Source organism: Salvelinus fontinalis, chromosome 2 (assembly GCF_029448725.1).
Source record: "Salvelinus fontinalis isolate EN_2023a chromosome 2, ASM2944872v1, whole genome shotgun sequence".
Taxonomy (NCBI): domain Eukaryota; kingdom Metazoa; phylum Chordata; class Actinopteri; order Salmoniformes; family Salmonidae; genus Salvelinus; species Salvelinus fontinalis.
In genome coordinates this window covers 52,787,853-52,803,138 of record NC_074666.1, presented here as the reverse complement: position 1 = coordinate 52,803,138, position 15,286 = coordinate 52,787,853, and the positions used below count along the sequence as shown (strand labels likewise).

The 15,286-nt window shown below is 43.0% G+C and overlaps 1 protein-coding gene across 2 annotated transcripts in view; it reads right to left on the bottom strand.

Moving 5' to 3' along the window:
• Positions 1-15,286, bottom strand: part of LOC129821020 (janus kinase and microtubule-interacting protein 2-like) — a 40,662-nt gene that overhangs the window by 12,380 nt on the left and 12,996 nt on the right. Inside the window, exons 2-13 of one of the 2 annotated variants that reach the window (XM_055878223.1) lie at positions 12,164-12,408; positions 11,101-11,598; positions 8,563-8,808; positions 6,652-6,750; positions 5,962-6,108; positions 5,415-5,561; positions 4,969-5,025; positions 4,722-4,844; positions 4,160-4,288; positions 3,826-3,909; positions 1,757-1,819; positions 933-1,031 (exon numbers count right to left, since the gene is read on the bottom strand). In XM_055878223.1, coding sequence (XP_055734198.1) covers positions 933-1,031; positions 1,757-1,819; positions 3,826-3,909; positions 4,160-4,288; positions 4,722-4,844; positions 4,969-5,025; positions 5,415-5,561; positions 5,962-6,108; positions 6,652-6,750; positions 8,563-8,808; positions 11,101-11,598; positions 12,164-12,292 — 1,821 coding nt within the window. In that variant the 5' untranslated portion in view covers positions 12,293-12,408. The remainder of the gene's footprint in view (positions 1-932; positions 1,032-1,756; positions 1,820-3,825; positions 3,910-4,159; positions 4,289-4,721; positions 4,845-4,968; positions 5,026-5,414; positions 5,562-5,961; positions 6,109-6,651; positions 6,751-8,562; positions 8,809-11,100; positions 11,599-12,163; positions 12,409-15,286) is intronic. The other variant, XM_055878231.1, reaches the window with a different exon arrangement.

The following is a 15,286-nucleotide window of genomic DNA, read 5'->3' as shown; positions in this document are numbered from 1 at the left end:
ATCGGCAGTGTATCAAATACTTGTTCTCCCCACTGTACGTGTCACACTTGTGTTCAGAGTCCTTGTTTTTTTTCTAAATTAGTACCTTATAAACTGCACATGAACCATGAATCAATAGTGCACGCAAATTAATCGCATAGATATTGTATTGAAATCAATGGAACTTGGACAATAATGACATATACCTTTTGTGCTCTTCTAAAAGACAAACCACAACGAACTTGTGTAAATTACATTTACTTGTCGATAGATGAGAACCTATAGCAGCCATGTATCAACTAATCTGTTTACGGTAGATGGCCAATACGAAAAGGAAATGCAACACTTTTTTCATTGGATCATTTCAACAAATCATCACCTCACGGGTAGTTCTACATAGGGACAGAGGTTGGCTTTCATTTGAGTGACAGCTTTACTGTCAAATCCGTGTATTTGTTTGTGGTCAGTGATTTTTATACAGAGATTGCTCCGAATTATTTATGCCATTTGAGTTTTCTAAGTCATGCGACAGACAGGCGTGTTTGATAAAACCAACAGTACCAAACCAAAGATATTGTAGCATCAATGTATCATCATCTTGACGACTATAAACTGTTATATTAACATCACTAATCTGAGGTAAAAAGGATGTATAATTCCACTAAATGTTATGTTTTGAAAATGCAAGCTTGTGTAAGGTAGTAACACAAATTGTCCACGTTAGGTGAATTAGCAATAAATAAAAAATGTATATGGACAAATATAACCACAATTCAATTTAAGATGATAGTATATGTTGCCCACTCACAAACTATTCCAACAATGACATCTATTTCTCACTCATTTAACCATTTAGAGAGTAAAAAAATGCTCCGAAACACAATTTAACCGGGCGCTCTAGACTAGAGCTTCCATAGTGTCTGTGCAGCAGCCTGAACATCCGACGTCCTCACCTCTAGTTCCAGTATTCTGAATTCCAGGAGCTCATTCTGGTCCTTGGAGTCTTGCAGCTCCTGTTGCTGTCGACTACATTTTCCATCCAACTTCTCCACCTGCAGAAGACCAGAGGGATAGCATTAAGGTCAGAGCCTGCCAGTAGCATGGACTTCCATACCCTACACAATATCAAGTGGTGCATGGTGAATGTTCAGATCCAAAATGACTACCATGTATCACCCTTCTTGCTAGCGGACATTGGTGGAGGACAAAGTGAGTTGACTTTAAAATACAAAAGTAAATAATGATGCATAGTGTGCCTAGGACCATACGTCAGGACTACCGGGCATGATGACTCCTTGCTGTCCCCAGTCCACCTGGCCTTGCTGCTATTCCAGTTTCAACTGTTCTGCCTGCGGTTATGGAACCCTCACCTGTCCCAGACCTGCTGTTTTCAACTCTTAATGATCGGCTATGAAAAGCCAACTGAAAATTATTCATGATTATTATTTGAACATGCTTGTCACTTATGAACATTTTGAACATCTTGGCATAGTTCTGTTATAATCTCCACCCGGCACAGCCAGAAGAGGACTGGCCACCCCTCATAGCCTGGTTCCTCTCTAGGTTTCTTCCTAGGTTTTGGCCTTTCTAGGGAGTTTTTTCCTAGCCACCGTGCTTCTACACCTGCATTGCTTGCTGTTTGGGGTTTTAGGCTGGGTTTCTGTACAGCACTTCGAGATATTAGCTGATGTACGAAGGGCTATATAAAATAAACTTGATTGATTGATAGTGTAATGCAATATTACTATCATATCAATGATATCACAGCAGGACAGACCTTATCCAGCAGCTCCTGATTCCTCCTGAAGAACAGCTGTTTCTCCTCTACCCACTTGGAGTCCTGCGAGAGGAGAACCAGGTTTCAATGAGGGAAAAATGGTCTTCTCTTGCAGATGTACTTAACTTGATCACTCTGTTGTCGAAGATATCCTTTTTTCTGTGCCGCAGGAAATGTAAACCTGTAGTGTTTTTGAGTTTTAAAAAGTCTTGTAATTCCCACTTTAACATTTCTGACTTGATTCGCCCTAAGGGAAATCGTATCAACGACCAACAAAATGCCATATAATTGTAACACACAGAATAATTCAAATGTCCTGTTGCTGCTGTGAGAAACTGGTCAAATTAAGAGAGTACATCTCTCAACTTGCAGCCATAGAATTAGAATGAGTGTACCAATGAGTTTGCCATGGTCAGAGGTTCTATGCCCAGTCTACTCATTCTATTTCTATGGTTACAGCATACTGAAGTGTTATACAAAATCAAACATATCCCGCAGATACATATCATAGCTATCCCATCATGGATAGCATTTACGTTTGTTAACTGACCCACACTGTATGAAATCCTAGCGTCGATCACAACCCAAACTCAAAATTGTTCTTCACTGTTGTGAGGCAACAGAATCAAAACCATTCATTGACTTTTCCTCTCAGTCCCCAAGACTAATCACTATTGACAGTCCAACTCTGGAGTTGTAATTACATTTTCACAGCCCCGTTATATTTGGTACTCCTAGTATGTAAATAATTGCATAATAACTATGGTCACATACAGTACAGTACAAGCCATCCATGTGCAGTAATTCAGAGACTGGGACATTGTGTATCGCCTTCCTCTATGTCATAGGATGTGTCCCAAATGGCACCCCATAGTGTACTACTTTTGACCAGACATAGCCCTATGGACCCTGGTCAAAAGAAGTACAGGAGGGTTGCGTCACTTGAGTGGGTTGAGTCACAGACATGAACTTCCTGTCTTCCGTGCGGTGGAGGAGAACTTTGTGGGCTATACTCAGCTTTGTCTCAGGGTGGTAAGAGCCTATGCTCTGTCTGCATACCCACAAGTACCATATCTTCGCCCTGTTACCATTTTCAATTCCTACCATTTTCAATTGGTTGTTATCCCTCTAGTGGTGTGCAGGCTGTGCTTTGGCAAAGTGGGTGGGGTTATATCCTGCCTGGTTGGCCCTGTCTGGGGGTATCGTTGGATGGGGCCTCAGTGTCCCCGACCCACCCGTGTCTCAGTCTCCAGTATCTATGCTGCAATAGTCTATGTGCCGGGGCTAGGGTCAGTCTGTTATATTTGGTGTAATTCTCCTGTCTTATCTGGTGTCCTGTGTGAGTTTAAGTATGCTCCCTCTAATTCTCTCTCTCTCCCTCCCCTCCCAGAGGACCTGAGCCCTAGGATCATGCCTCAGGACTACTTGGCCTGATGACTCCTGGCTGTCCCCAGTCCACCTGGTCGTGCTACTGCTCCAGTTTCAACTGTTCTGCCTGTGGCTAGGGAACCCTGACCTGTTCACCGGACGTGCTACCTTGTCCCGGACCTGCTGTTTTCAACTCTCTCTCTCTCTACTGCACCTGCTGTCTCGACCTCTGAATGCTCGGCTATGAAAAGCCAACTGACATTTACTCCTGAGGTACTGACCTGTTGCACCCTCTACAACCACTGATTATTATTTGACCCTGCTGGTCATCTATGAGCGTTTGAACATCTTGAAGAACAATCTGGCCTTAAATGGCCATGTACTCTTATCATCTCCACCCGGCACAGCCAGAAGAGGACTGGCCACCCCTCAGAGCCTGGTTCCTCTCTAGGTTTATTCCTAGGTTCATGCCTTTCTAGGGAGTTTTTCCTAGCCCCCGTGCTTCTACATCTGCATGGCGTGCTGTTTGGGGTTTTAGGCTGGGTTTCTGTACAGCACTTTGTGACATCTGCTGATGTAAAATAGGCGTTATAAATACATTTGATTGATTGATTGATTGTACAGTATATAATATGAAATAAGGGTGCCATTTGGAATGCAGCCCATGTCTTAGTGTTGGTCTGTGGGATAATGTCCTTTACCTGTCCTTTGTGGGCGAGCTCCTTCTCCAGGTCTTCTATCTTGGCCTTGTACCTGAGAACGTCTGCATGGAGCTGCTCCTGAGCCTGTGACCCACAACATATCCCCATTAACATCAACCACTTGATACAGCCTGTGACGGACGCTGCTGTTATAGAACACATGGGCAGTGATAGTTGTAGTGGAGTATATAGTCTGTATGCAGTCTTATACACAATTTGACTGAATACAGAAACAAATCTGGCATGACTGCATCCCTATTGCCCCAGATAATGCAAAAATTACAATCTTATGCGGGTGACATTTAACTGAAAATGAATGGCAGGTCTACTGTACCTTAGCTTCCATCTCAGCGTCTAAAAGGCCCCCTTGATGTTCCTGTAGCAGGGCGTATGCTCTCTGTAAGGCCTGGTATTCTCTGGTCAGCTGCCTGAAGCGCAGCTCCGACTCCTCGTTAGCCAGTCCCTGTGTTGGTGGACGGACCCCGGGGTTAGAGAGAAGACATTGGGAACAGGGGAGCGTGAGGGGAAAGCCAGGATGAGAAATGATAGATAGTGAGATTAGAAACACATTGGTTCAGAAAGACAGAAGGGAAAGTGCATGACGTGGCAGGTAGCCTAGTGGTTAAGACCGTTGGGCCACTAACCGAAAGGTCGCTGTTTTGAATCCCCGAGTCGACTAGGTGAAGAATCTGTCAATGTGCCCTTGAGCAAGGCACTTAAACCTAATTGCTCCTGTAAGTTGTGCTGGATAAGAGCGTCTGCTAAACTACTAAATATTGCATGGATGCTGATTTGCTACTGGTGCTTATGCAAAGGTTATTGATCACTTATCGTAAATAAAGTTCCCTCCCCACCCAGGGTCTGTGTCTATTTCCTGTGACGTGAACAGGTCTCACCTCATCCAGGTCTTCATCAGGAGTGGCTGGGGTGCGGTCCATGCGAAACGAAGCCACAGAGGACGTCTCCGAGTCCATGGATTCCTCATCGTATCCGAAGAAGGTGTCCACTACAATGTGCCTCTGTGTAGGGAGAGATCATAGGATTGATTTCCCGAGGCAGATGACTGTATTATGGTATTGATCTTGTTTACTTGGTTCTCCTATAAAGAGAAACACATTCACGTGCAAACGTGGCTTCCTCTACCTTTATTTGTCTGTTGCTTCGTTTATGCCTCTTCTTCCGCAGGAGCTTTTCCCTATCCTGAAAGACACCGAATATATGAGAACTACCAACAAACAAACATACAACTTTAGCAACCATGGATATGTTTCATTTGATCATTTGTATCTGGCAAAGAACAAAATACTGCGTGTGCACCAGTTCTCTTAATGCTTCATTTAGATAGTAAAGCAATTGTCTCTTGCGACAGACTGCTAATATACAGTAAATGTTATCTGGCCAGTACAGACACCATTTGGTTCTGGGTACCACCGAGATTAGTAAATCAACACCTTTGATCGTTTTAGAAGTGGAAGCCTATTTGACAAAACGTATTAGCACGATTTTTACATTGGAACAAAAAAAAGTGAACATCCCCAAAATAAACCTATTGTTGGTGGTGAAGTCATATTTCGAAAAGGACAACTCACTCTTGTCAGCTCGTCGATGATGCTCTGCTGCTCCAGTACCTGCAGCTTAAGGAACTCAATCTCCTGCTCGTCATGTGCCTGGTCCAGATCATTCAGAGACTTACAGTTGGATTTCTTCAGCGGTGGGTGGGAGCTGATCTTCTCCTTCTACACACACACACACAGAGTGGAAGCAGTTGTACGGGAGTTAGAACCTCTCCATCTCTCAGCATGTGCTCATCATGAATAATGAATACGTGTGGTGGTTAGGGTACCGAGGCCCAAGCCACAGTATAATGCACTTCTAAATCTACAAGACTAATGCAGACTTTAATGCTTTGGTTCCATTTACTTTACTGTGACAAGGACTGTAATCATAGCCAATGTGTTGCAGACAGTCTTCGTCAACACTGAGCTATTGAGGCATGCTATGCTTGTACTAAACTATTGGAGCCCTGGTTGTGTTGAGATCTGTGTGATGGCGACACTCGCCATATAAACAGAGTTACTAGAGTGGGAATTCCCCATTTAAGTCAAGGGTCTGTAATTCTATGTCCTTGCCACTCACCATCTCCAGGTTCTCTTTGGCCAGGCCTTTGAGTTTCTCTTCCATGCGCTGCAGGGTCTGGCTGAGGTCATCGTTCCTCTTGTTCAGCATCTTGTTCTTTTCCAGCATGGGCTTGCACTGCTTCTCCGACTCCCGCACACGCTTTAGCTGAGAGAGAGAGAGAGAGAGAGAGAGAGAGAGAGAGATAGAGAGAGAGAGAGAGAGAGAGAGAGAGAGAGAGAGAGAGAGAGAGAGAGAAAGAGAGAGAGAGAGAAAAAGAGAGAGAAAAAGAGAGAAAGAGAGAGAGAGAGAAAAAGAGAGAGAAAAAGAGAGAAAGAGAGAGAGAGAGAGAGAAAGAGAGAGAAAGAGAGAGAGAGAAAGAGAGAGAAAGAAAGAGAGAAAGAGAGAGAGAGAGAGAGAGAGAGAGAGAGAGAGAGAGAGAGAGAGAGAGAGAGAGAGAGAGAGAGAGGGAGGTGGCAATGATGATAGAATAGAAGGGGAGGGAAGAGAGAAGGAGGCATAAAGAGTTCAGCTCAGTCCAGTGTGTCAACTTGGCAGGGGACTCCATACTGTAATTGTAACTCCTTTGCAAGATAAATTCATTACGTGTTTAAGGAATCCAGATTAAGACGGATTGTTATTGTTCAGTGATAGGGGATTAAGATGTGATTCTCTGCCCGGCATGGAGAGTTCAGAGTGACCAGGTCATACCAGTTCATTCCTCTCATCCACTAGCAGTGAGTTGCGGTCCTCCAGCTTGCGGATGGTGGAGTTGAGGTCGGCCATGCGTCTCTGGTTCCTGCGCATGTCCTAGGTTGTTCAAACCGAACACACTGTTAGCTCACTGGTATCTTGCAACACACTACATTCACTCTTGGATGCAGTTTTCGACACAGCGACAACAGTACAAAGTTATATTATGTTCTATAATATAATCAATTATTTCAATTACATGTATTATACATTGAATAATAAGATGTTTGGGGCATTTTTTTCAGGAAAATGTAGTTTGATCATTTTATCCGTTTCTGGGACATTTATTTTTGGAGTTCACTTATTGGGTAATTCTTTGTATTCATCAGTCACATCTCTGTAGAAATATTGGCCAAAAACAGTTGTTTTCTGTCATGTAGTGATTTTCGAGCAGACCACTAACCCAGAATGTGAGACTGCATTGAAACCTCACAGACTTATTGACTGACCAGCAGTCTTCAGAAACAATGCTCTTCAGAGCCCTTCCTTCAGTTCTTTGTTCAGTACCAGACAGAAGCTTGTCTTATTCTAGCAGGTAGGCCTCTAAATACTCGTTTGTTGTGGTTTTCATTTGACAAAAGATCTACTACTGCTGTTTTGGTCATGTTTTATTGCTCTCATACAAAGTAATTCCTTGAGCACTACACATGTGGCATACAAAGTGATATTTGCAGATGAAGAAATTAAGGGATGCATTTGCCCTACATTTAGAATTCTGTTGGCGGGGCACTATGGAGTAGACGTCTTCACGGTTCCAATTTTTTTTAAGCTACTTTATTAACCAGAGCTGATAAAGCGGGAGAGGAGGGAGAGAGAGGTCCCGCTCTAGCATGCGGGGGAAGGGCCGTACTGTGAGTGAGGGAAGGGGAGGGATGAGAGAGGAAGAGATGAGAGACAGCAACCAACTAAGCCGACTCGCACTATAGTAAACTAGTAGTTGCCATAAATAGGTTATTTACCATGATATATGATTACGTAATATCTGTCTTGACTGTATCAACCCAGGAGAAGCTAGTTAAGCTAGCTAATGTTAGCTAGCTAGGCTAACTGAGGCTGCAGTGCATGCACTTTCTCATCATACAGTTACAAATAACAACAACTCCATTCAGAATACTAAGTAGCAGCCTACCTGTTGGCTCTTGGTCATTGTAGCCTATCTTTCTCCTTTAACTTTTAATTCCGTAATTTGACCTTATGATTGGCCAACATCAACAACAACAACAACAAGCTACAGTACATGCACCACGCTCCACTCTTGTGAAAAGCAAGAGCGGCAGCATAAATTATAAAAAGTCTCTCTCTCTCTCTCTACTGCAGCAGTAGCGTTCGGATCTGTACGGCCTTCCAGACAAGTGAAAATAACACATACACGAGCCCCGTGACAGTCATATCAGATCCGACCCAGACCCGTGACATTATTTAGACTTCTAGATCCGCGGATCGGATTTCGGGTATTAGGGTACAGGTGGATCTGTGAAGACTTCTACGGAGTGCGGCTTTTGGGATTCAAATTGTGGTATTATATGAGCGATACAACTTTCATATAGAGAACGGCCACACCCAAACTGTGTTTGTTTGACGCTGTGTGAAAGCAGTTTGATCATTGTCCTGCAATGTGCAAAGACCATGTTGCTCTGTATGGATGAGGTGATCGGCGTGATTCGAATTGCAGGCTAATTTAATCCTGTCCTTAAAAGTATATTTCTGACCACTTATTCATGTCATTCTTCTCAAGCTTTTTCCGCATAAGCTGCGTAAACTAGTATAGGCCTACAGTATTTTATTGCTCATTATCGGTTAATTGTCCCATTCATTTCCATTTTCTTTTGGATTGGCTTCATTATTACATTTCCATAATCTGTTTTGTACCATTTCCAAGTTCCCCTCTGCCTTTCTATGTCGTACCGGGCTGCCACAGTGCTCGGCCCCGTCCCCAGCCCGCCCGGGGATCTCTCTCTTGGGGCTGCCCAGGTTACACTCTGCCTCCTTGACCAGGAACAGCTGGTCATCCAGGGCATCCTTTTGCATCTGCATCTTCTGCAGCAAGCCAATGGCATTCTCCAGCTCCTTCTCCAGAGAGAAGATGGTGCGCTCTTTGGATTTGATCTCATCCACCTGAAGGAGGGCATAGCAAACAGGAAACTCCGAGAGTGGTTAATGAGACACAGAGAGATGGACAGGAAGGATGGATGGACAGACTGACCGTCTCAATGATTGAGACAGACAGACAGACATGTGCACAGTTCCATTCAAAAGAGCAGGGGTGAAAGTAGATTTAATTTGTTCATGGTGCGGGACAACCTATGTGTTCACGCACTTGCGGCTGACCGGAGGTGATGATTAATTATGTTGTACTAACCTACAGTTTTCTTGTCATCTTTGTTTTAATTATTGTGATATGCTCATGTTTTATCGGTACGCTGTACCAGCACAATTTCTTGTCAGGTACTCCATACCGGACCGTATTGGCTTACTTTGACCCCTGCAAAAGAGTATCATGTGAAAGAATGATGTATCATATCATGTAACATTAAAATAACATCAAATTGATCAGAAATACAGTGCAGACATTGTTAATGTTGTAAATGACTATTGTAGCTGGAAACGACTGATTTTTAATAGAACATCTACATAGGCGTACAGAGTCCCATTATCAGCAACCATCACTCCTGTGTAATGGCACGTTGTGTTAGCTAATCCAAGTTTATCACTTTAAAAGGCTAATTGGTCATTAGAAAACACTTTTGCAATTATGTTAGTACAGCTGAAATCTGTTGTCCTGATTAAAAAAGCAATAAAACTGGCCTTCTTGAGACTAGTTGACTATCTGGAGCATAAGCATTTGTGGGTTCGATAACAGGCTCAAAGTGGCCAGAAACAAAGACTTTCTTCTGAAACTCATCAGTCTATTCTTATTCTGAGAAATTAAGGCTATCCCATGCGAGAAATTGCCAAGAAACTGAAGATCTCGTACAATGCTGTGTACTACTCCCTTCACAGAACAGCGCAAACTGGCCCTAACCAGAATAGAAAGAGGAGTGGGAGGTCCGGTTGAACAACTGAGCAAGAGGACAAGTACATTAGAGTGTCTAGTTTGAGAAACAGATGCCTCACATGTCCTCAACTGGCAGCTTCATTAAATAGTACCCACAAAATACCAGTCTCAACGTCAACAGTGAAGAGGCGACTCCAGGATGCTGGCCTTCTAAGCAGAGTTCGTTCCTCTGTCCAGTGTCTGTGTTCTTTTGCCAATCTTAATATTTGATTTTTATTGGCCAGTCTGAGATATGGCTTTTTCTTTGCAACTCTGCCTGCAAAATGGTTTTCTAATGATCAACTAGCCTTTTAAAATGATAAACTTGAATTAGCTAACACAACGTGCCATTGGAACACATAAGTGATGGTTGCTGATAATGGGCCTCTGTACGCCTATGTAGATATTCCATTAAAAATCTGCCGTTTCTAGCTACAATAGTAATTTACAACATTAACAATGACTACACTGTATTTCTGATCAATTTGATGTCATTTTAATGGACAAAAAAAATGTTGCTTTTCTTTTAAAAAACAAAGGCATTTCTAAGTGACCCCAAACTTTTGAACGGTAGTGTACATCTGTCCCTCATTTTAAGGTCCATCCCTCTCAATTTAAAATGGTGAAACTATTCCTTTTAAAAATGATTTTGAAATAATAAACATGAATCATATAGTAGTCAAATCATAAAGTAAAAGCAGATGAGCTGGTTCTACTCTTTTTTGGCAATTCGATGGTGTTTTATGGTGGAAAACTGAGCGGGTCGAGCATAACACGTTACCCATAGATACCCATACCCAGATACCCTGTTACCCATAGATATGTTTTAACAATTTTTAACAATTTAATTTTTTGGGGTGAAGCTTGCATTCAATTTCCACTCCCCGTTGCACACAAGAAGCTTCCATTCCCCCTGTAACAAGGGGATGTGTGGCTGATTTAAGAAGAAATGGTCAACCCTGTAACTTTATTTGGCACTTAATAAGCACTTAGTATAAACCATTTTTTAATTTAACCTCTTGAGATGGGAAAACTTGTTTTTGATGAAGTTGAACATGTGCTCTTCATGATAGAATATAACAATTTGACACCAAATTGGTGGAACGAACCCCAATGTTCTGCAGACTTGCATAATTGGTATGACGTAAACCATGGAGACATCACTCCATCACAAAAGACCTCGACTCTACTAAACTACTCTGCATGCTGCTCAGAACTTCTCCGACAGATCATTTTCCTGGGCCAACTATCTGTATGGAGCAATGAGATGTATAGACCAGCTACGGCTACGTCTGGTATTCAGCAAGACATGCATCCACAATCAGACCCTCTGCTCTACCCTCTACCCATCCTCCAGCCAAGACAGTTTTTACCAGTCTGCGGATGTCCTTCTCGCTGTCCCACTTGATCTTGGAGATGTGTTCCTGGTGCATCTGATGCTCGGAGCGCAGATCCCCGGCCTTCATCTTATCCGCCTGGATCATGGTGCTGAGTGCCTCGTCCGTCTGCTTTTTGTTCTGCTTGAGCTCCGAGATCTCTTGCAGCAGCTTGACCCTCTCCACGTCGAAAAAGCGCCGTGCCTCCTCCTTGGCCTCTAGGGTCAGCGCCGTGCGCACCTTCTCTCCGCTGCCGTCCCGCATGGCGCTCAGCGCCGCCTTGAGCCGCTGGTTCTCCTGGTCCTTGATCTTGGCGGTGCGGGCCTGTTCCTGCTCGTGCTGGCGGACCAGGTTCTCCCTGAGTGCCTGGAGCTCTTTTTGCTTCTCCTCGTGCCATTTGGCTCGCTGCTCTGTCAGCGTGGCCGTGTGCCGGTGCTGCTCCTGCTCCCGGATCCGCTTGCACTCTTGCACCTTCTCACGCTCCAACTTACTCACCTAGGCCCCGGGAAGAGAGGGATGGGGGAGACAAAGAGAACTGAGTTACACCATAAAAGCAGGAATGTTAGAGAGATACTACAGACAGCCTGAGGCCATTCTCTTCATCTAGCACCTATTATGTAGATAAAAAGATGTATTACAGTGCCAAATATAATTAGAAAAAAACAGATAATGGCAGATAGGGCACGCAAGACCAAGCGGAGATCGAGATCTACCGTTGCAGATCGAGATCTACTACGATAGATCTCACCTGCTCTTACGTAGAGCAGGTGAATGTACAACAACAGCAACAGCCTACATCTACTGTGTGCCAACTGTGAAGGGGGTAAACCTCATCCAGACCAGGTCAATGTATAACTCAAAACATCCCTGTACATCTATGTAGAACCTTATAAAATGTTGAAACGTGCTGTATGCCAAAGGTTGTGTGTAGTGACTATACGTAAGACACTCAATGCCACTTGAATGCCACGTGCCACACCATCTGCAGTTGAACCCACTGTTACAGGTGTATTTGAGAAGGGACGATTTACATGCAACGTAGTGTTACAAAATGGCCTACCTTGCATTTCTCTTGATGCAGTTCTATTTGAATGTCAGTCAATTTGGACCTGAGATCTTCGTTAGCTGCCTGTAGGGCAGAGATGAGCGCTTCGGGCTTCTCGCCCTTGGTACGGCCCTTCTTCGCCATTGAGTCAAATACTACAGCTCCTCCAATGCTTTCATAGAGACTTCATAGAAATGAACAGAGGCCCTCCCGTGGTTTCCAGTTCTTCCTCTTCCTCATTATCTTAGTAGACAGTAGAGCTGTGTGTGGGGAGGAATAAAAAAACATTTTTTGACAATTGTAATTGAAGGATATGGAGCTCAACTCAACTTAACTGTTTACAAACATTGATTATTCAAGTATAATAGTAAAGTGGGTAATTGCATGGTGCTGGCAATGTACAGTACGGTGTTGGCAGTAGCCACTGGTCAGGAGTGGCTCACTGATTTAGACAGGTCAGGCAGCTGCACAGTGAGTAAACATTGGCCAGGTTTCTATCCTCACAGATGACTACAAAAGGACAGTGTCAGCCAGTGGTTTTCTATGCCAAATGTTACAAGCCATTAGACTGATGCAGACCAGCGCACATAATTGAACATCAGCATGTGAAAGAACCAGTAGGCTACATCCACAACGTATTATACATAAGATGAGACGCAACTTGATGCGACGGTCGAAAGGAATTGTATTTAAGAACATAGTTTGTTTGATCCGAACGGTCTAGTTTTAGAACGTCTCATGTCGTCGGCTGGAGTTCCCAAGATTCAACATGTCAAATCTTTAGCTATGGATCTTAATTTGATCACTCTTTTGTTGCTGAGAATTTTCCTGCAGTAAATGCAAACTTGTAGTGTATTAGAGGTTTTAAAAGGCTTCTGAAGTTTGTAATTTCCACTTTAAAATAGCAGTGTTGATTTTCCCTTATGTGAATTGTATCAAACCCAACAAAAAAAATCCATTAAATATAATCCACATAATAATTCACATTTCCTGCTGCTACAGGATTATTTTCCTGCCGTAGCAAACTGGCTCAAATAAAGATCCTACCCTGTAGATTGCTGATATTTATCTGACAAGTCACAAAGTTTCCGGTGCATATATTTCATAACACTCGTTTGCAATAACACCTTGCTACAACAAGTGGCAACTTTGTTTTAAAGTTTCATCACGTCATTGAAAAGAGTCACCGTTACCGTGGAAACGGTCTCAACTGAACGTCTCGTCTTCTTGATCTGACTGCCCCGTCTTTAGTCAGCTGTTATACAACACAACATTCTAAAACTGGCACGTTTGTATCTCACCTCGTCTCATGACAGCTGTTGTATCTGAACTGACTTTAGAGGTGAACATTCTGAAAAGTCACTGTTGAAACGACATTGTTTTTCTAGCTGTACAAATCACGTGGTACTCGTGGCAATTTGATGTGTGGCACTCTGCATGTGTTATACATGTTGTTTGATAAGAAAATGGGTGTTGGTGTTGGGTGTTAGAGTAGAGCGTGGGGGAGAGGAAGGGCAGCTGTATATACACTGGTAGTGATGTATAAAGTAGGGCACAGCATGGTACTGTGTGCTTGCATAAGGAGATATAACCTAACGTAAAAGAAACACCTGAAACTAGATTCCCTACATACTGGTCTTGACAAGGAGAGAAAAAAAAAGTTGGGGGAGGTTCTCTTCAGACTCTCTCTTTTTTTTAAGGAAAGTGGAGAAACACTCTCTTCATATTTTTGGATGGTATATTGACAGACAGATTAGACACTGTGGGAGAGAGGTAAAGGGAAGTCACATTGAGAAAAGAACACACAGAGATTGAACTCCCGGTCTCCAAGGCGAGTCACATTTGTGCGCTGAGCCAGGAGTGTTACCACCGGACCACTGGAGCACATAGCAGAAGTCTCTTACGAAGACTGTATAACCCATGCGCTATAGTCTCAGCGATTGTACACACACAGTGCCATAACCCCCGTGCATAATTTCCTTATAATCAGAGACAGAGGCCTCAAATATTACACTAAGATTTCAGATGAAGATTATAATGTCACGTTTCTTGCTCGTGCGCTTATCAGTCCACTAGTGCTAGGCTTTTCAATCGCTGGTGAGTGTTGCTCATGGCTTCTGTCCAAAGGACCATGGCTGTTTTGTTGAATTACTGTTGATATTATTTGCAGAGTGTGAATATGCAGACAGCAAGAGACAATGTCTCATCCACCATTCAAAATCAAAGCCATATAGGCTATTCTCTGGAGTCTTTACGACCTTTCTAACAGCAAATGGGTCCGGTATGGCTCTGTTCTGGAACATTTGATCCTAAAAGAAAAAGGAATGACATGGCTAGGATAACTGTGGTTCCAGGCCACATCATAATGTCAAAAGGCGTAATGCAACCTAATAACGTGACAGAAAGTCATCCTAGTGGTTGTCTGAAAACATTATGGAATCCTAACTTCTAAATACAACGTATTAAACATTGTTCACTGTGGGCTAATCAGCAATTACAAGCATGGATGCATGCGAGACAGATTCAAGGCACTAGCTTTGTTCAAAGCACTTCTGGGCAAGGGCAGGAAAGCGTACATGAGTAGGCCTACTACTCACAGAGAGTATAGTAAAATCAGTTGAAAATAATCACAGAGAATTAGGTATGTGTGAAACGCAAAACTGATGTAAGGGAAGGCAATGTAATGGTATTGAAATGAATGCTGACAGACACTACAACAAGGTCCACTAGTATTGTGGCTGGGTGAACACATACAGATACTTTTTCAGTGAAGGGCTGTCTGGCTTCAATGTCCTCCTTTACACTCTGATGCAAACTCCAGATTTAAAGTGCATTATTAACATTTAGTGTAATTACTGAGTTGAAAATCATTCCTAGGATTTTAGGTAACAATCAATAGCTCAATAATGTAGGGCTGGACGATACTGACAAAATATAAAATCACAATATTTTTCAAATCTTTGACGGTATGACAGTATTTTATGATTTTAGAATAAATGTGCTAAATATGATTCATGAGTAGTGCATGACCTTAGGGTGGAAACAAATACATTCTAAATGTTTTTAATGGGGCATTCATTCTTCTGATTGTTCTACACATGTTGCTCATGGATCCCACCATGTCGAACGAACCAATTA